This window comes from Cydia pomonella, chromosome 20 (assembly GCF_033807575.1).
Source record: "Cydia pomonella isolate Wapato2018A chromosome 20, ilCydPomo1, whole genome shotgun sequence".
In the NCBI taxonomy this organism is placed as follows: domain Eukaryota; kingdom Metazoa; phylum Arthropoda; class Insecta; order Lepidoptera; family Tortricidae; genus Cydia; species Cydia pomonella.
Genome location: NC_084722.1, coordinates 3,042,360 through 3,062,907, shown reverse-complemented (window position 1 = coordinate 3,062,907; position 20,548 = coordinate 3,042,360). Strand labels below are relative to the sequence as shown.

The 20,548-nt window shown below is 38.2% G+C and overlaps 1 protein-coding gene across 1 annotated transcript; it reads left to right on the top strand.

The window, feature by feature from the left end:
- Window positions 1-844: 844 nt before the first annotated feature.
- On the top strand, window positions 845-5,516 carry LOC133529231 (uncharacterized). Its single transcript, XM_061866909.1, has one exon. It carries the CDS (start codon window positions 3,810-3,812, stop codon window positions 5,091-5,093), a length of 1,284 nt encoding a protein of 427 aa, XP_061722893.1. The 5' UTR covers window positions 845-3,809; the 3' UTR covers window positions 5,094-5,516.
- The last annotated feature ends 15,032 nt before the right edge of the window (window positions 5,517-20,548 follow it).

The following is a 20,548-nucleotide window of genomic DNA, read 5'->3' as shown; positions in this document are numbered from 1 at the left end:
AAAAAGGCACAAAACAAGCAACATCAATTAAACTTGGGGTAATAGTACCGATATAGATAAAATATTTATACTTCAAAAGCGATGCATCAGAATCCTGGCCAACATCGATGAAATGGAATCCTGTAAGCCATTTTTATTAAATATAAAATACTCACCCTTACCTCAATATATATTCTAGAAACCAGCAAATTTGTAAGAAAACATAGTGAATTATACTCTCCTGAAATACTACCTAAAAGAAATTACCGCAATTTAAATAAATTAAAACTTCCTTTTTCTAAACTGAAATTGGTCACATCTAGCCCACACTACATGTCAATAAAAATATATAACCAACTCCCAAATAACATAAAAAACGAGGATAAACTAAGCCTGTTTAGCAAGAAACTAAAATCATTCCTGTTAAATAAGTGCTACTATAGTATGAGAGAATTTTTTGAAGATACATAATATCTCTTTTGTGTGTGATTGTAAATCTTTAATTAGTATGTGTATGTCAGATAGATTTTTTAATATGTAAAATAATTAATGAATTAATAGGAATATATGTAAATAATATGTACAATTTTAGAATAGATTAGTATGTAGCCCTATGTGGAACTATGTTGCTGTGCCCTAACAGGGCGTCACATGAACAGCCTTATATTTAAGAACACCTGTACCTGCTATGTGATATGCAATAAATGATTTCAATTTCAAAACTTTAAATGCAATATAATAAAACCGCTTAATTTTAAAGTGTGGTCCATGAGATATAACCAGGGGCACATATCATTAAATCCACCCACTTACCACTTATTTTTTTAACAACCTTATTGGACTTACACCCTATCGTCCCTTTTTTTTTTATTTACCAGTACAGCAAAAAAATCAGTTATCAGGCTTAGTGTTTCACTAGGTACCTACTGGACAAAGAGGGAAGACACTCTTTTCCTCTCCTTGACCCCGAAATAATAAGTTAATCTTATCAATATTTTCAATGTCTTGAATCTACGACGGTTGAAGACGCGACGACTTTTTTACAGTTCATTAAATTAGACACTACGAGAAGATAGTGGTTTCGAATACAAAAAAAACCACAATTTACTTTTAAAGTCTCACTTTTAACCGGCACATCTAATTGGGCACAAAGTAGTCATAAATCAGACGCACGCGTACGCTATCATGCACATGAAATCACGTTTTTCTCTCAGATAATTTGTAGATAGAGTGGAGGTAGGTATATACCTACTACCTACCTAGGCCGAGAGTTGGTAAGAACTTGAGTCTTTTAAGTCTAAATTTGTAGAAGGCGAGTACGCGAGTCTTCGCTTAAAAATCTTCCGAGTCTTTAAGGTCTCCGAGTCGAGTCCTTTATTGAGTTTAAAAAAGACTTCAAAATTTTATAGGTTTTATCTATGAGTAACACAACAGAAAATTGATATTTTTAGGGTGCCATACCCAAAGGGTCTGCTGTAAGACTCCGCTGTCTGTGCGTCTGTCACCTGACTGTATGTCATGAACCGTGATAGACAGTTGAAATTTTTACAGATGATGTATTTCTGTTGCCGCTATAACAACAAATACTAAAAAGTACGGAACCCTCCGTGGGCGAGTCCAACTCGCACTTGTCCGGGTTTTTAATGATTTGTGCATAACCCATGAATTTAATGTTAAACCAATGCCTTTAAGAAAACTTTTGTACATAATATTAGAGAGTTATCTTTAAAGGGCTGAAGTCTTTACAAAAGACTTTGGTCTCGATAAGGACTTAAGTTTCGACTTAATGACTAGAGTCTGAAAACTAAGTCGAGTCTTAAAGCACTCAAAGGATATGAGTCTTAACCAACACTACCTAGGCCGAGAGATTTTGAACAAAGTCTAGCTAGACCAGTGTAGTGGTGCGTGAAAATTCGAAGTAGGCAAGCCGGAGCTAATTTGGCTTTCCTTTTCATCAGCTGTGGGAAATATGTGCCGTTTTCAACCAAAAGGGTACTTTTTTATTTTTTATTACGTCGGTGGCAAACAAGCATACGGCCCGCCTGATGGTAAGCAGTCTCCGTAGCCTATGTAGGTACGCCTGCAACTCCAGAGGAGTTACATGCGCGTTGCCGACCCTAAACCCCCCCTCTCGTTGAGCTCTGGCAACCTTACTCACCGGCAGGAACACAACACTATGAGTAGGGTCTAGTGTTATTTGGCTGCGGTTTTCTGTAAGGTGGAGGTGCTTCCCCAGTTGGGCTCTGCTCTAGATCTGGAATGACATCAGCTGTGCTGTGCCCTACCACACAAAGCGAGATGACATTCACAATGACATAGACAGACATATAAGACAATATTTTCATAAACTTCAATTTGAAATCAACCTTATCGACAACTGACAATGTGGTTCCTTTTACTGGAAACTGAGAATCGCATTATATAAATGCACTGCTAGAGAATAGATCCGCCATAAATGCGCAAAATTGCATAAAACATGCTTACGTAAAATCGGAAATCGGGGTCAACGATATATTTACAATTTAACATACACCTTACCTGTTTCTTCTTAAAAATGTAAACATATCTGTGATGTCGACTGTACTGAAAAGAAATAAAAAATACCTATTAACCTACAAGTTCAAGGTACGCAAGTTCACTTGGCTGCTATATGAAATAATATATGTATGATAATCTAAATGCGCAATGCCAACGTCAGCACGATATTTCAGTATATGTTTTAGATAAATAGCTATAAATCAAAGAGCAACGCCAACGCACGCAATGAAATGAAATTACGCTTTTCCTCTGAGATAAGACGTTGCGTGTAAATAATATTCCGGATGAATGTTGAACAAACAGTTTATATCTTATTATACATGTAGATTTGTATATAGATATACGACCGATAGCTTAAATGTATGTACAAATAGATTGTTGTTAATATTTCAATGTTTTTTTTTTTTAATATTAGGACAACACAATACACAATGTCAATGTTACACAAGATTGAATTCATCATATCAGCCTTTTATCGCCCACTGCTGAGCATAGGCCTCTCTTCCAGTACGCCACTTTTCCCGGTCCTGAGCCAATCTCATCCAGAAGTGACCCGCAGTCTTCCGAATGTCGTCCACCCAACGACCCAGTGTAATTAAGAATAAATATTGTAACTAAACTAGGTAGACTCATATTGACCGTAGTTTGTTTACCTTTAGCATTATTTTCGAGCTCCCGATATTTCGACGTAGTCACATGCATATTGTTGACGGGTAACTGAATATAGCGGGTAAAATACAAAAGGTAATCATGGTCCATATCCCGGCCAATATAAGTCTAGTGAAACTAACCGTAAATCACTCAAATCTGTAAGGTAGGTAGACTCCATTTAACACAAAAGAAAAAGGCATTAAATTTAGTAAATTATCTGAATCTTTAATGGCCCATGAAGTCACTTAAGTTATGATGGCAGGTAGATATCATGACAAAGGAGGCAAATGAATTCGTAACGTTCGGTATTTAATAGGTTATTTTTTTAGCTTTTGGTATCTCTACACATAGCTTGAATTAATAGGTAGTAATTTGTGAAACATCATTCCCCTCAAATTTCAATAGACAACATCGGAAGACTTTCTGTTCGTGTTAGTTCGATATCATCACACACGCAAACACATAAATGTCAAGTCAAACTATCTCCATCATGCATTTCCTCATTCGTAACTTAATAACTCCAACGCAATTGTTCACCACCTACACGAGCTATTTGAGAGTTACTATCGCTGTTTATCAGTTAAGAGATATCGCGTGATAACGCAGTCGAAAACGCGCCGCGGGGCGGTGACGACGCCATCATGGATAACGATAAGCCCAGGATCTACAAGAGGCCTCAAGTCTTGAAGAAAATCAACGCGGAACATATTCTCGCTATAGAGAGAGGCTTACTAGGCGATTTACCTGATAGACTCAAGCCGAAACCACCCGAGCCTGTCCGAGGACGCCCGAACAACCTCCAGCTTGTAACTTATAAACAGCCCGGATTACTCTCAGCTTGCCTTCCTGTTGTAATAGAAACGCCTAGCTCGGAACCGCTCACGCCAACAGAACCGTTCGATGATGAAGTCTCATCTCTGAAGAAATCCTTCAGTTTCAGAGACAAGCTTTCAAAAATCAACATATTCGGGAACAAGGACAAACCAGAAAAGAACAAATACAAAACAATTGAAGAGGATGAGAATAAACATAATGAGTTCAGAGCCAAAGATAAGCCAAAGATGGAGAAATCAAAGCGGCAAAGTGAGCAGGAGAGTAAATCTAACAAGCGTTTCTGGTTCTTTCGAAACAAAGAACTTTTAGAAAACAAAGCACATAGTCCTGTTTACAAAAGGAGTAAGAGTTTCGAGTTTCTACCTAGAGCGTTAGAAGAAGAAGAAGAATGTTACAAGAAACCAACCTTGTCAAGAAATCAGTCGTATGTTTTTGGCAGCTCAGACACAATGGGCGACGCGTGGACTTCTAATGAGAGTTTAGAATACATATCAAACGTATACTACGACAATGACGACACAGTATTCCTTAAAAGTATTAAAGAGTTTCCTTCAGAACTATCATCTGCTAACAATTCCAGTTTATCTAATGCTACATCATCATCCAGTGGTTTAGTGGCCAATATTTTTAAGCGGGAATCAGTGCAGGACTTAATAGACGAATTCGAAAAAAGTGTGGATATGTTCAGTGAGAACTATTTAAGTGATTGTGAAACGTATACTAAACCTAAGAAAGAAGTAGTACAGGAGCATCGTCGAAGCTCCAGCTTTGATACTTTGTGTCCTCAGTCTCCAAAGATTGTGCCAGTATCTAAAGTAGATGAATTGAGTGAGGATTTTAAGAAAGAGTTGTCGAAAGCGTTGGAAGTGAAGCGTGCAGTGCGTTCGCCGACGGGCCGGCGTGGTTCCGTCACGGATTGGTTTGTGTTGGAGGACCCTGTGGTGCACACGGAGGATCACCGAAGAAATCATGCCCTGCATGAGATGAACAAGTATAAAAGGGCGCAGAAGAAACCAGTAAACAGGGTGAGGAGGATCAGCTCTACAAAATATGTAAGTGTTTTTTATTGGTCTAATGAAGGAAGGCGATGAGGTGATGAAATTATTATCTCATCAAGAGATAACTAACAATTAAGACATTTTAACTTCTTTGAAACTAGGTATTTATTTGGTATTTTATCTGTATCACATTTTTATCTTTAACTCCAGTTTCGCAAGCGTCAATTACAATGACGAATATTGTTATTAGTGCCTATTTGATTGTCTTTCTACGATGTAATTTTATTTGTCGTTGGCGCTAACATTATCGAAATACCATCTGGCGTGAGTAACTATTTAAATATCTGATATCTAATTGAATTTCTGCTAACATTTGCGCGCAACTCGATTATTGTTTGATGTTTGGTATGAAGCGTGTACAAAAAACTCTTGTTTAATAAAAAGACACAAAACACAAATACAATAATTAAAATACAGAGGTAAACAATATTCATAATTTGGTGATTATTTAGGTATTTATTGACATTAGTCTGCAGGCTACTCTACTTTAATAAGTATTATCGTTCGTATCAGATAAGGCGTCCTTCTAAACGCTTTACAATTTACAATCAATGCTGACTAACACAGATAGCAAATTAGCGAGTTGCTCCTCTTTCTGACGTCATATTTGACTATTTCAATCAATCAATTTTTCGTGTTATGGCTCCATCAAGGTGTTGATGATTCTGCCAATGTCGAGGTTGGATAAGACACGGCTAGTATATGAATCTTATCATATTACGGTTATAGACAGTGTTCGGTGGAGTATCCGATATTTGACAATTTGTAAACCTTATTGTAAATACCTAAAGACAGTTAAAAGAGTGTTACTGTTACGCGTATATAGGGTTCCCATATGAAAAAATGCAATATTCTGACAAAAGCCATGAAAATCGTAACATTTCCTGTAGGATAAACTCCCCAATTGGGTACTTGACACGTGTTGAATATTATACCAAAATTTAGCTAAATGGATAGAAAATGAGCCATTCATAATAAAAAAGTAGAATTTAAAAATACATATTGAGATCATAAAAAAATACAAGGATTCAAAGGATCAAAAAAAATTTTTTTTTTACTTTCAAATATAAAAAAGAAAATTATTCCATTCGATTCGATTTCGATCGATTCGATTCGAATGTAATTGAATAATAAATTGTATGACAACTAAATACATAAACGCAATTTTTCACAGTGAAAATAGAAATTTTCTTGATCTTCCATACATTTAGGACAGTGTAATGTAATGTGACGTCACAGTACATTATCATTTTGTTTGAGGCGTTTCAATCGTCGAGTGCGAGCGTCAGACTTTAACTCTCATTTCTGACCTTTGTGTTGCTTAAATGCCGTAAGTCCTATCCTATATAGACATTTGATCCTCAGGAAAATCAAGATAGATTGACATTATTTACAAAAACTGTCAACTAGCCAATTGGTCCCCCTTTCTCCATTGGTCTCTTTAATTAGACCTCCGTATCTTGAACTTGTTTATTAAGCACTCTTTTTTGCCATGAATATTTTTAGGTATTAATTCAATAATATTGGTCTGGGTGGCAGTTACCACGTGTGCCACTAGCTCCTTAACTGGCTATCATATGCTATAGCTACAGAATAACCTTCCCTTTCCTCTGCCCAGCTTCACACTTTTAGCTAGCTTCTAGTGGTTAGTTGAGGCATAGAGAAATAAGTAAGCATAGAGTGCTCACTCCATGGCTCTGTTTTCTTACCAGAACCCTTATTATTTTCGTAGTCGACATCTAGCGTCAAGTAGCGAATTTATCAGTACAGGCCGCGTAGCCAACGTTACAATCGTTCACGCTCCGTAGCGAATCGTAGTCATCTCTCTCTATCACTCTTCTTTATTAGTGCAACTGTGACAGTTGCATTTCGTTCCCCACGGAGCGTGAACGATAGGTACGTTGGCTACGCGGGCTGCTACACGAGATGTCGCGACGAACGAAAAGTCTAATGCTCAATAATTTTCCGGATTACCGGATTAACAGGAATTCTATTTTCAACTCCTTCTGCTTGTAATATTAGTTGTAAATTGTTGAGCAATACACTTTTTGTCAATCGTGACATCTAGTGTCAAGTAGCGGTAATACTTATTTCCCTATGGTTGAGGTTTCTACAAAAAAACCCTGAAATTCACCAAGTCTCCTCGCAATCCTGCATGACAATGAACCAAAAATCCTTTCATGTCAGGGGAAATCCGGATGTATGGCAACCCTGCTATTAGAGTACATTTGGCTTTCTAAACCACGTGCTAATTAGAGAGATGGATATCTAATGAGGATTTTTAACATCAAAAATCGAGATTGCGTTGTTTGTTTCTCTAATCTGCACGGCTAGCACATGATTACACGCGGGATAACTCGCGCCGCGAGAAATAACAGTCGCGTGTCACAAATTTCTATCTCGACCTGTCAGTTTCTCGATTTTGGTAGCATAAGTTGGCAGATCGAGAAAAGAATTCCACGCGAGAGAGCCATCCCGCGCGCGACTTAGCCAGTGTGGCCATTTATACTTGGAACAAACTTTTCTTTCGTGGCAACACTGAATCGGTACTAACATAATCGGAAAAATAATGAATAGTCAGCTTTAGAAAGGGAACGTCCCTAGTCACGATAACTTTGTCTCCTTTTCGCAGTATTAAGATTAAAGAAATAGCAAATATTATTTTGAAGTCGGAAATGTCAATGTGTCAATCATAATTTGATTCGCTTTGTCGTTACAAGTTGTAGTACATTATTATATCTAAAGAATTATCTTTAGGTAATTATACCTACCTAATAATTAAATACCACTCCTTACGAATGATTGGTGTTTTTTTAAGATAATTGAGATTACCCGAAAGTGTTGGCAAATAAGCTACCATCTTTACAAAGAAGACTGAAGATCTCATGATAATCCCCAACATATCTTCCTTGTGGCTGGCTAGTTGCTGCACCGCTGGCTTTGAAGATAGATTGATGACATGCACAAGTCTGTCATCAAACACGGCGCCTATACCTAAGCATGCTGCTGCTGGGCACAGCCATCCTGCCACGGAGGACATAGAAGGGCTCAAGTTGGGAACCTACTCCATACAACGACACTCGAATGTTTAAAACAATGAGTTATTTTTGCGTGTTTTGTATTTTAGCGATCTATGGATGCAGCGTTAGTTTTTTAAGTTTTCTCATATTGCAAATACACAAAAACATTAAGTTATTTTATTTACTCTGACCTCTTTTAGATATTTAGATTTAAGTACGACTACTACGACTCCCACCGAACGGGCGGAGTCGGATCGCATTTCACGTTTATGTGGCCGCAAGCCGGTCGGCTGCTCGCGGACGCGGAGACGCCTCCAGACGGATTCTATCGCTTCTGCGATATATAATATATAGGCACATTAAAAATGCGCTCCGGTGCGGCCTGACTCCAGCCAGTCGGTGGGAATCGTACATTAGGGTGGTAACTACAGAATACTCGTATTACGGCCGTGGCCTTTTGTAAGGTGGAGGTTGAGTTGGGCTGCCAGATTCATTATTTTGCATTATTTTATTATCTGCGTATAATAAAATAATGCATATAGTAACAAAAGTGTACTTAGACACTTACTTAGGGTAAGTAATAGGTACCTAAGTACCGTAGGCGTAGGTGACCTTACCCAATCTGAAGGCTTTCTCCAAAGTTTTTGTACTACTACTACTACTTCACTCGCTCAGTGACCCAAACAAGATCTTGGCCTCTGACGCAAGAGAGCGCCACTCTGCCCTATCCTACGCCACTTCACGCCAGTTGGTATTCCGAGGGCGAACAGGTCTTTTAGGACTTCGTCACTCCAGCGGTATCTGGGACGCCCAGACGGACGTTTTCCACCCGGGTGCACCACATACACTCTTCTCACAGCACGATCCTCTCCCATCCTCTCTAGGTGGTGCGTTTTTGTACACATATTATAAATCATTAGTACCCGGATATACCTATAATTAAACCCCAAGACCGCGGTTTATATCCCACAATCAATTGAAGCACGTGACGAGTTTTTGTACTTAGGTGGTGGTTTATTTAACTATTTGCGTATATATTTTTTAGGTGGGAGGTTGCATGCATTGACTGTAAAAACACGCGTGTAAGTGTAACGGGTTAGCACTGATTGACTAGCACTTAATTATTTCGTGGATTAGCGAAGTAATATTTTTGTATCCATTAATACGGATTTCCACAAAGTAATTTCTATTAATCACCCTCCAGTCAACTCGCCATCAAACTGTTTGCTTTGTTGATGTAGTGGCACAATCTTAGGCTTTTAATTTTTCTGCCGGGTTTTCATTTAACTTAAGAGAACAAACAAGTAAATGTGAAAAAATACAATCATTTTGTTATTACCGGCATGATATAGGTATCTTAATAGGTATGTTATAAAGCAATACCACGTACCTACACCTTACCTACCTAGCTAACGGACAAATTATAAAACTCAGTATTCATATTAAAATTACACAGAAAATTGCTGTAGTATGAAATAAATACAAAATATAGAAAATTAACTTTCTTTTAGGACCAAAGTCAACAAAAATTCGACAAAATATGCTTCTCGCGACCCTCTAGCCTCGAAGACAGTTTCTCTCCTTTTGACGTTGAAACGCGGGATATTTTCTCTCCCATAGTGCACTTGTGCTACGAGTTTCGAGAGTATCCCGCGTGGAACTGTCAAACAACAAAATTATGTCGCTTTGACATTTGTCCGCGAGACAGCGGGTTGTCGCGCGCGTCTTATGCTACCGATTCGCGAAAAAGCTCTATGTCGCGGCATTTTCTCGCCTGTCGACTGTCGCGCCCGTCATGTGCTAGCCGTGCTGGATCGAATATGTAACGAGAGAGAAGCAGATAACGAAATTTAGATTTTCGATGTTCATGGTAGGCTCTCTAAAGGCATCATACATTATAACATGTAACGTAATTTATATTGACAAGATTATAGCCAAAATTATAAGTAGCAAATGCGTTTATGAACATTATCAATTAAAAGGCTTTTCATCGTGGATTTTGACGACCGGTTTGGCCTAGTGGGTAGTGACCCTGCCTACGAAGCTGATGGTCCCGGGTTCAAATCCTGGTAAGGGCATTTATTCGTGTGATGAGCATGGATATTTGTTCCTTACTCATGGGTGTTTTCTATGTATTTAAGTATTTATAAATATTTATATTATATATATATATCGTTGTCTAAGTACCCCCAACACCAGCCTTATTGAGTTTACTGTGAGACTTAGTCAATTTGTGTAATAATGTCCTATAATATTTATTTATTTTAACATAAAGGACAAACAGGCCATTAAAATTTTAACGCATAAACGGTAGAAATTTTATAGGTATCGATGAAATATCCCGCCAGTGCCGTTGCCGTTAACATACTGAGTGCGCTACGATATTAAATATAATCATAAATTTCCTTTAACCTTTAATTTGACAACGTCCAAAATATCTACTAAACAACTATTTAAACTTTTTACAAGATTTTATTTAATTTGCCTTGTTAGTATGTGTGTTAGTTAGTTTTAGTGCGGGTCAAATCTTGGAAGCTAAATTTGACCCACTTCCCGATTTCCAATTGAGCTGACAATTTGGATACATATGTAAGTCGGGTGACAATGCAATTATATGGTACCATAGAGCTGATCTGATGATGGAGACGGGAGGTGGCCATAGGAACTCTGTCATGAACCACGCCTAATTGTGTTTGGGGTTTTTAGAATTGTCTCATGTGTATTAGTTGCCTGTGGCTTGTGGTAAAGAAACGTACTGTCAGCGATAAAAAGCTTGTACCAAAAATGAATTTCTAAGACTTATTTGCATTTCATTCCTAAGGTGGTATAACGACTAGTTAAACTCATAATGGCATGTGTGTTGGAAATCCCCGCATCCCGCATACGGCCCTATCGACGAAATAAAAACAGTTCTTCGAATGCGAGCCTGACATATTTTGGAAATCTCCCATAACCAGCTTGTGGGCCCTACCCACCAATGAAACTGAGCCATTAGTGTCGAATTTTTATGAGTTTTAAATTATTTAGTTCACACAATTTTACTTCTAAACCAATCTTTTAAAATGAACCAACTATCAACATCAAAAATTCAGATTTTCCATTTCCGAAAACAGTCAATCGTGCAATCACCCGCCAGATCTAGTGATTCGGGCAGCGATAGCCAATCCGCAAGTCAGATAAGAGGAGATTATTCCATTTGAATATCGCCTGATCGAGTCATTTGACATGTGCATATTGCAGCAACTGATTTTAGATTTGGATTTCTCTTCCTGATAATAACAAGTAGTAGGGATCCTCTAGAGAGTCTAGAGTGTACGCTTTTGGTAGGTACAAGCCAAAGGAAGGTCAATATGGGTTTTCGGGGAGTGTGGCTGGTCTTTACATTGGGGCCTGTTTATTTATAAATAAGTGTTTATTGAGAGTTCATATATTTGACACTAAACGCAAGCTGCAAGTATACAGTCACGCTCCGTGATTGTTGTATCATCTATGGTCCCAGTTATACTGGTTGTTCAATACTTACGCCATGGCATGTCCAATTTGCCTAGAACCACAAAGGTTCAACAATGAGGGAGCGTGACTGTCTGTCTGTCATCGTCAGGATGACAGAAGCTACGTAAAGTCACGTGGATATTTCCATACATTATTTAAGTTACGATTTGAGTTTTCTATAAACGATTGTCATTTTGGCTAAGCCATTGAACTATTATTACTATGCATAGAACCGGCACAGAGAATCAGTATTTTGAGCCGTTGTTATTTTGACAACAAACCATAGAAGCGGAGCGTGAATCTGGCGACCTAAACGCGTAAGCGCCCTGAATTTTACGTCGCTTACGACGTTTTGGTCGCAGGGTAGAGGTTGTAATTGCGACAATTTCATTGTTTGGTATGGCTTCTCCATAGTAATAATAATTTAGTGGGCTAGGGTCCCTGTACAGAGACAGAATGAATAGGATCGACAATCTGGACGAGAAAGTAGAAAAAAAGGTCTTATGAAAGATTATTAAGGATAGCCATGATATGACTGATAAGGACCTTCGAAATATTTTCTACATTATAATCAAATTCAGTAGGATGCTTGGATAATCTTCAAGTGAAATTGTATCTGTGTATGGTTTTTAACCCCCGACGCAAAACAAGGGTGTATATGTTTGACACCAATGTCTGTCTTGTCTGTCTGCCTATCTGTATGCCATATCGTACTTCTTCCACGAATAGACCGGTTTAGATGCGGTTTTTTTTTATGTGAAAGCGATTATCCTTACACATATTTTTTTCTTTAGGAGCGATTGTTTCTGGAAAAATCACTTTATCAAAAATAGTTGTTGGAGACCCGTATTCATTTTTAAAGACCTATTCAACGATACCCCACATCATAAAATTAAAGCGAAGAAAAATTATGTTTGTTGTTAAGTACAGTAAGCATCAAAAGTAGCGGATCAAGCAGACCGTATACGCCTGTAGGGGAAAGTCACTTACTACCACAAACCACGTTCGACGACTTCGACGTGTTGTATCCCTGTCACACTTACGTACACAGCGACAGTGAGGAAAAACGTCGAACGTGGTTCGCGGTAGACCCTCTGTTACCGAGGAGTTATCTTAGAAAAACCGTATAGTGTGATCTTCCGATAAACCCTTTTCGCTTTACATATTGTGTTCTAAGGGAAGAACTAGTATATAAGGTAATTTGTGCTAAGGGGATGAGTATGCGCTTAGGTATTTCAATAATCAAGATATGGTCTATTTAGCTAGACACATGTTAACGGCATCAATCATGGGACATTTAAGAGAAAATTTGGAGTATCTTTGATATTTCACCACCTGTAAAATTTCTACCGCTTTACGCTTTAAAAGTTGAGTGTTTATGTTTTCTATGTATTTAATGAAAGCTACTGCAATACTTACTTACTTACTCCGTTGGCTCAGCGACCCAAAATGAGACTTGGCCTCCGACACAAGACAGCGCCACTTTTCTCGGTCCTGTGCGACCTCTCGCCAATTGTCGACTCGAAGCTCGCGCAGATCCGCCTCCACCATGTCGCTCCAGCGATACCTAGGGCGTCCGATAGGACGTCCTCCTGCTAGGCGACCCAGGTACGCTCTTTTTACGTTCCGATCTTCGTCCATTCTCTCAAGGTGGCCTAACCAACGGAGTCTGTGGGCTTTACTTTCTCCCATGATGTTAGGTTCAGCCATTAGGTCTTCAATCTCACGGTTCTTAAGGTTGGTTTCAATATTATTAACAAATTAAAACGGTGGTTTTTTGCCCCAGTCATGCGATGTATGGCGCCATTCATTTTCAAACTAACAAATATCAATGAAAAATTAAACTTAAAGCAGCTCTTTGGCTCTTGTTTATAGTAAAAATGTTCCCAGCGATTAAAAACTGACGGTAAATACTTGTTTTACAGGATTTGTCTATACCATCCCATTACTGGTGCCTGTTCGATTATTGGGGTAGGGGTTCAGGGGTGTTTACTATGGAGGTTTTCGGGTGCGAAAAATCGATCTAGCTAGGTCTTATTTTATCTCTGGTAAAACGCGTATTTATGAGTTTTTATATATTTTCGGAGCAAAGCTAGATCTCCCAGATATTCATATAAGTAATAATTTAAGTAGTTACTCGAGAAAAAAAAATGGATTATTGCTTACGGGGCTGGTTACATGGTGGTTCAAAACCAACCTCAGTCTTCGGCGCTCTTTGATTTTTTTTCTTTAATATAGATTCTATAGAAGTAGGGTTTTACCACACAAACAAAAATCTAAACTAAAATTGGTCGTCCTAGAAATAGGACATCAATTCAATTTTATTTTATTTAAGGACCAACTGTGAGATAATTTTTGTTCGTACACATACACATTTTTTTTTAAATAGCCTACATTGTGTCCCACTGCTGGGCGAAGGCCTCCCCTGTCTTCCGCCAATCGTCACGGCTTTGTGCATGCTCCCGCCAGACGCCACAAAAAGAGACCAGGTCGTCTCGCTATCTCGTTTTTGGCCTGCCTCTGCCTCGGGTGATCTGTGGTGCCCATTCGGTGGCTATTTTGGCCCATCTGTCCGGGTGCATCCTACAGATTTGTCCCGCTCAATCTCATTTGAGCTTGGCGGCCTTCACACCCACATCTGCGATACCAGTTTTGGAGCGCAGCTCTGTGTTCCTTATCCGATCGATTCTACGGACATATGACTTATAAAATATCAGGCCTTTCAATACCTTTGTAAGCGTTGGTAATACGCAAGTCGTGCAGCGTTTGGCATTTCACCGCGCGGTTGAGACACTTCGGACCGCGCCTATGGCAGTAACTTAGTTAACCTTACAAACCTCACCTAGTTTACGTTGCACTTGTTACCCACATACATTTTGTTACTTAAGTTACTTGTACAGCGAAATATTTCGTTTTAAAAGGGAGAATAGCTGCGAACCTAGCGAAATAACGGTACTTTTTCTATGAAATTTCATTTCGGGAGAAAACGTTTTCCACTAATTAAATCTTAACAAATCACTTTGATTTGACTTTTTTAAAGTATTAATCCAAAGCGTTATCAAAGAAAGGTATATCATTCTTATTAACTGAAATACATGTCACAAATATATCACTACACTTATAAGTCGCTGCATCTGTCTGTAGGTCTGTATGTTCGTGATAAATTCAAAAACTACTGAACGGATTTTTATGTGGTTTTCACCTATCAATATAATGATTGTTGAGGAAGGTTTAAGTGTACAATTTGTTAAGGTTTTGTGTAGCCCGTGCGAAGCAGGGGCGGGTCGCAAGTACGAATAAGTTTTTCTTTCGTAGTGGTTCCATTACTGTAAGGTAAGAATCTGATGATGGGGTATGGGGCCGTTGGGCAAGCCGAAGTTTGACTTGCTTTCTTACAACTCTTCCAAGTGACTACCCGTCTTTTTCTAACGGTAATTGTTAAAAAGAAATGGGTAGTTTAATCAAGCATTAGGAGGGAAACATACCACGTCATCGTCCATAAAGAGAAAACGTTTTTCCACTTCTAAATATTTTCCATTCTCCATGATTTTTTAGTATGTTAATGACACAATGAAAAAGTAGGTTTATAGGTTTTCCTTTTTTTTCAATATTTGCAATACAATTTTTTTTAAAGCGAAACCTACAAACCTAGAGTACATTATGCTGAAGCGATCGAGATTAAAATCAAAGTGATTTGTTAAGATAGTTAGGTAGTGGAAAAGTTTTCTCCCGAAATGGAATTTCATAGAAAAAGTACCGTTATTTCGCTAGGATCGCAAAACTATTCTTCCCTCTTAACCTTTTGAACGCTTTTCCACACGTGTCAAGAAATGCCATGGACGCCAAAAAGTTAACTGGTGAAGAGCGAATATGAAGCTTAACTGACAGTAGGAAAGTCGCTTTGACAACGTCCGCCATAGCCTTTTTAATGGTCATTGGCGTCGCGGGCACGACGGACGATGACCGTTTTAGTGGTCTTTGGCGTTGAAAAGGTTAAGGAAGCCATAGCAATGTCGGCTATAAATTCCTTCACTACCCCCAGTTCCCTGAAAATGGCAGCTGCTGGCAGCCAAGTTTTATGGACGCACCGATGCTGCAGCATGGCATATGGCGTATGGCAGTGAAAGGCGTTCCGCCCTGAATGAGGCGGTTTCGCTTTTTACTATTATTCCACTAAATGCATCGGTATTGTGCTTGCAGCCTTTACTGTATCTGTATTGCCTTTGAAATTAAGAAATTTATTTCAGTTCTCTAATCAAATCAAAAATCATTTATTATCAGGCAACAAAGACCCATAGATACATAATACATTTCAACACCTACAGACTAACATACATACAATAATTAACCATCGGCATGTTTAACTGACAATTAGTAGATCTTATTGCAAAGACCGACATCGATAGTCAGTCAATGAAGATTGGTCGCTGTTTACTATAAAATGGTATTGTCAGGTTTAAAATATCGGGTATAGTAAACGCCCCTATGATGGGACTGGCACCAGTTATGGGATGGTATAGACAAATCCTGTAAAACAAGTATTTACTATCAGATTTAAACGCTAGCAACATTTTACCATAAACAAGAGCCAAAGAGCTGCTTAAGTTTAATTTTTCATAGATATTTATAAGTTTGAAAATTAATGGCGCCATACATATGTATCATGACTGGAGCAAAAAAAACATAGTTTTGATTTGTTAATTATATTGAAATTGGCATAGGCATTAGTTTTTATGAAAGCTACTGCCATTGCCATCTGACCTTCCAAACTAGAGGGTAAAATAGGCCTTATTGGGATTAATCCGGTTTCCTTCACCGACAAGCGACTGGTAAATATCAAATGATATTTCGTACATAAAAACCCATTGGTACGAGCCGGGGTTGGAACCCGCGACCTCCGGATTGCAAGTCGCATGCTCCTACCGCTAGGCCACCAGCGCTTTTTTTGCAATGGTTAATCCAGATTATTCATAAGTAACATTTATTCGCGATGTGGATGTCTACACGACAGGTAAATTCATATGGGAATTTTTAAGTAAATTCAGTATGATCCATATTTTTATATTTCCCAGCGGAGTACAGCTAAGGGTTAGCTCCGGTTAAGAAAACATCACACAAATGGTAAATTTACCGAATTCTCTATTGTGGGGGGCCCCTCTTTTGTGGAGGCCCGGGGCAGTAGCCCCGGTTGCCCTCCCCTAAATCCGGCCCTGCACACAGTACGTTCATTTGATACATATGTAATTGTACACTAAATACCTATGACAATCTACATCAACCATAATTGACGAATTGATCGAAGCCACTCAGCAATGACTAACGAAATTTCCAAGACAATAAGATTTAGCGATTGTTAACCATAACTGGCACTAAGACAGTTTCAATGTGAAGAAATTTTTAATCAGACATCTAGATTAACCCGAACACTACCGTTTCGTTCCTGTTAGCCGACCCACAACGCAACAATTACTTAGTAGAAAAGTGACAATTACACGCAAGCAATGACAGTTGCCTGCTAATCGGTGACATTAGCTCGATTATCGTATTATGTAGAGTAGAAAGCTGATAACATAACCGAGTGATGTACTATGATAAGTGATAATTGTATATTTTGACCTAGAGAGTTTTCCGATCGGAAAATATTGAAGAAGATATTTAAAAAAAACTCAAATTATTTTTGATACAGTAAATTTATACTAATGGACTAAGAGTACGGAATATGGTATATAATGGTAATGTATATGTTTGGTGTACTGTAGAACAGTTATTACTTAATCCAGGAATTTGGTAGCTGTTCGCTGTTCGTCGGTGGAGACCGGAGTGGCAAGCCAGCGAAAAGGCGAATTCTTGGCAAAAAATATACAATAAAATGTCTATGACCCGTCTATAACAGGCCGTCGTTTTATCCGTACTCAACAAATCCTTGTATTTTAACAATAATTTTACCGATACGAAAACAATTATATCTATAATACAAAATCAAGTTACAAACTTAAATACGACAAAGAATCTTCATTACGTCTCACGAAAACCATCAATAAATTAACTTAATTGTTCTCAATACGCCAATCGACAATAGAGTATCACGCTCAATAACGGCACAATAGGTACGCGCCTTCGTCTTTTGAAAAACAAATTACCCGTCAATTTGACAGTTAGCCATCTTTAAAAAGATTTAACACATCTCCCACGTCAAATGCCGTGGATAACGAAGATTAAGTGCAGTTTTAGCTCTTAAGTAGTAACAAATAAAGGTTATGGTATTTTTTGGGTATGTTTTGTGTAAGTTGGCAATGATTCTGAGCATGAAGGTGAAAGTTTGATACGGTGGCGGATAGAATCGTAACAGCGTAAGTGTTTGGGCACTTTCGTGCGGCCTTGCAGAGTTAAATACTAGAACAAACGACCTTAATATAGATTCATCCGTTTTACTCGATTTCTGTATGATTGGGGTAAACATCTGACGTACTTTCAACTACATTTTGTAAGAATTTTTTTTTTAAGACACGATAACAAGTGGAAAAAAAACATTTACTAGATAAATGACTAAGGAGCATTAGAGAGGGGTCAATTTAGTATGGAAACCCATAAAAAGTGGACCCGTCTTTGCTGACCGTGAAGGCTAAATAGAATAAATTAGAAGAGTTTAATTATTAAGTTTGCATTCTTAAGTTATTAAGTTGAACTAATACAGCGTGTTTATTGACACATATGTATAATCAAGAGCGAAACTAACTCCCATCAAACTGTACTTTGCAGTTTGGCAGTCAGTATACTATATTTCATTGTATTTCATGTACTTACGGTGTCTTATGAAAATAAATGATTACATAAATATATGTGTGTGAGATACGATAACGATAAGTTCTGGTTTAGATATAGTTTGTATGTCGTGTCGTTTGTTTGTATGACAGAAGCACTTCGATTCGGGCCACCAATGTCATTTTGACTTTAGAAATATCATAGATAGATCTTATAGAGACCGTGCGCGTTGGAGTGTCTGCCATCTTGTGACCTGAATCGGAACCATATACATGTACATTTACACGTCACGTGTTTTCTTGTGCATAGTAAGTGCTGCCATCTTGTGGGCTACATTGGAACAATAAACATCACATTTACGCTCGCGCCAAAAATCTGACGGCTCCTGTGCTGCCTCCTACAGTTCATGCACGCTCCCTATTGGGATCACAGCGGAATCGAAATAAACGTCAATTTTGACATGTCATTTAAGTTTAGTTATCGATCTTTTAAAGATGGAAGAGATGGAATTTCTATTGAATTTAAGTGGCTTGCCGCGATTGTGACGTTTTCATCACACATTTTATCAAAAAAATTGACAGATGGACTTTCCAGTAAGCTCAATAAAGCTTGTGTTGAGGGTACTTAGACAACGATATATATATATATATATATATAATAGTTTATTTTATAATTATACTTAAATACATAGAAAACACCCATGACTCAGGAACAAATATCCATGCTCATCACACGAATAAATGCCCTTACCAGGATTTGAACCCGGGACCATCAGCTTCGTAGGCAGGGTCACTACCCACTAGGCCAAACCGGTCGTCAATAGGTCAGGGATGTGGCCAAGGTTGGCTGTAGGAGGAGTCAAAGTTAAATCAAGCGGGAACAGTGGTTCAATTGGGTACCGTGGATTGCCCATGCTGATGTGATAATAAGTTGTCGATTTATCTTGTAGATGAAATTTTTCACAATATATCACTTTCTCGGGTTATAATATTCATAAAATTAAGTGTATTAGCATACAATATAAAAAGGTATTAGGATGCCATTGAAGAGGCCTACTGAATACATAAAGGGGCCCACTGAATACCAGTGCACCTGACGATATCGGCCTGTCAGCTTTTGCGAATAAGTGACAGGTCGATACCGTCAGGCTGGTTGATAATCAGTGCGCCCCGTTACATATAATTATAATTATTTGATAAGTACCTTAATGTTCGTATTTGCCTAAATATTAGTGTTAAGAGATGCCCCATGGAAATGAAAATGACACAATCATACTTCAACGCGATAAAAAAAAACAGAAAATTAATTTAATCACGAAATATTTCAGGAAACGATGTTTGTTTGTCTTTAGAAAAATACTTCTCAATGCTAGTGTATCATAAATGTATACAGTAAACTAATTAATTATGTACTAACCTGTAAAAAGTGGAAGTGCAATTAATTTTCTAACGAAGTGCAACGCGCGGAAAAGTTAATGATAATGGGCAATGGGCGCGTCCGCACAGCATTCAATGCATTTTGCAATTTAGCGGCCATTATGGAGTTTTAATCTCAATTTTAATCATTTCTTATTCTTTATTTAACTATACATAATCCGTCTGTGCCGAATATACATAGAACCGTTTAATGGTGGAATGGACTTTAAGATCAATCTTTGCAATTATTTAATATTATCGAGCCGATTTCGTCCAATGTATCAAATACGGCCACGTCTATTAATATGATGAATATTAATTATATATATATTATATATATTATTATATATTTTTGCTTTAGTAAAACAACAAGTTTTTCTTAAAAAACTGCTTAAGTAAATAACATAAATTTTAACGAATTTGGGTGTTAACAGCTCCTTAGAGTAAACTTTGGTAACCGAGGCCAGAATCGAACCAGCATCTTCACTGGTCCCTAGTTGCAAAGGAAACTTTCTTTTATTTTTCGTGACTCAGTTCGAAGTCAAAAATTAGTCCGATTTCTCGGCCTTCTATCGTTGCCTCAGTCTTAGGGCCGGTACAGACGGACTGCAACTCGACTGCAACTTGTATGGGAACTGCACGTCGACGTTGCAGTTGGAGTGCAGTCGGTATGCAGTTCCCATACAAGTTGCGGTCGAGTTGCAGTCCGTCTGTACCGGCCCTTAATGATCACGGACGTCTTATCAGCGGAAAAGCATTGTTTACAAAGATGAATAACGTAAATAAACAGAGATAAATT

What these genes read in the sequence shown, in the direction of transcription:
- LOC133529231 (XM_061866909.1), top strand. Translation starts at nt 3,810, where the DNA reads ATGGATAACGATAAGCCCAGGATCTACAAGAGGCCTCAAGTCTTGAAG.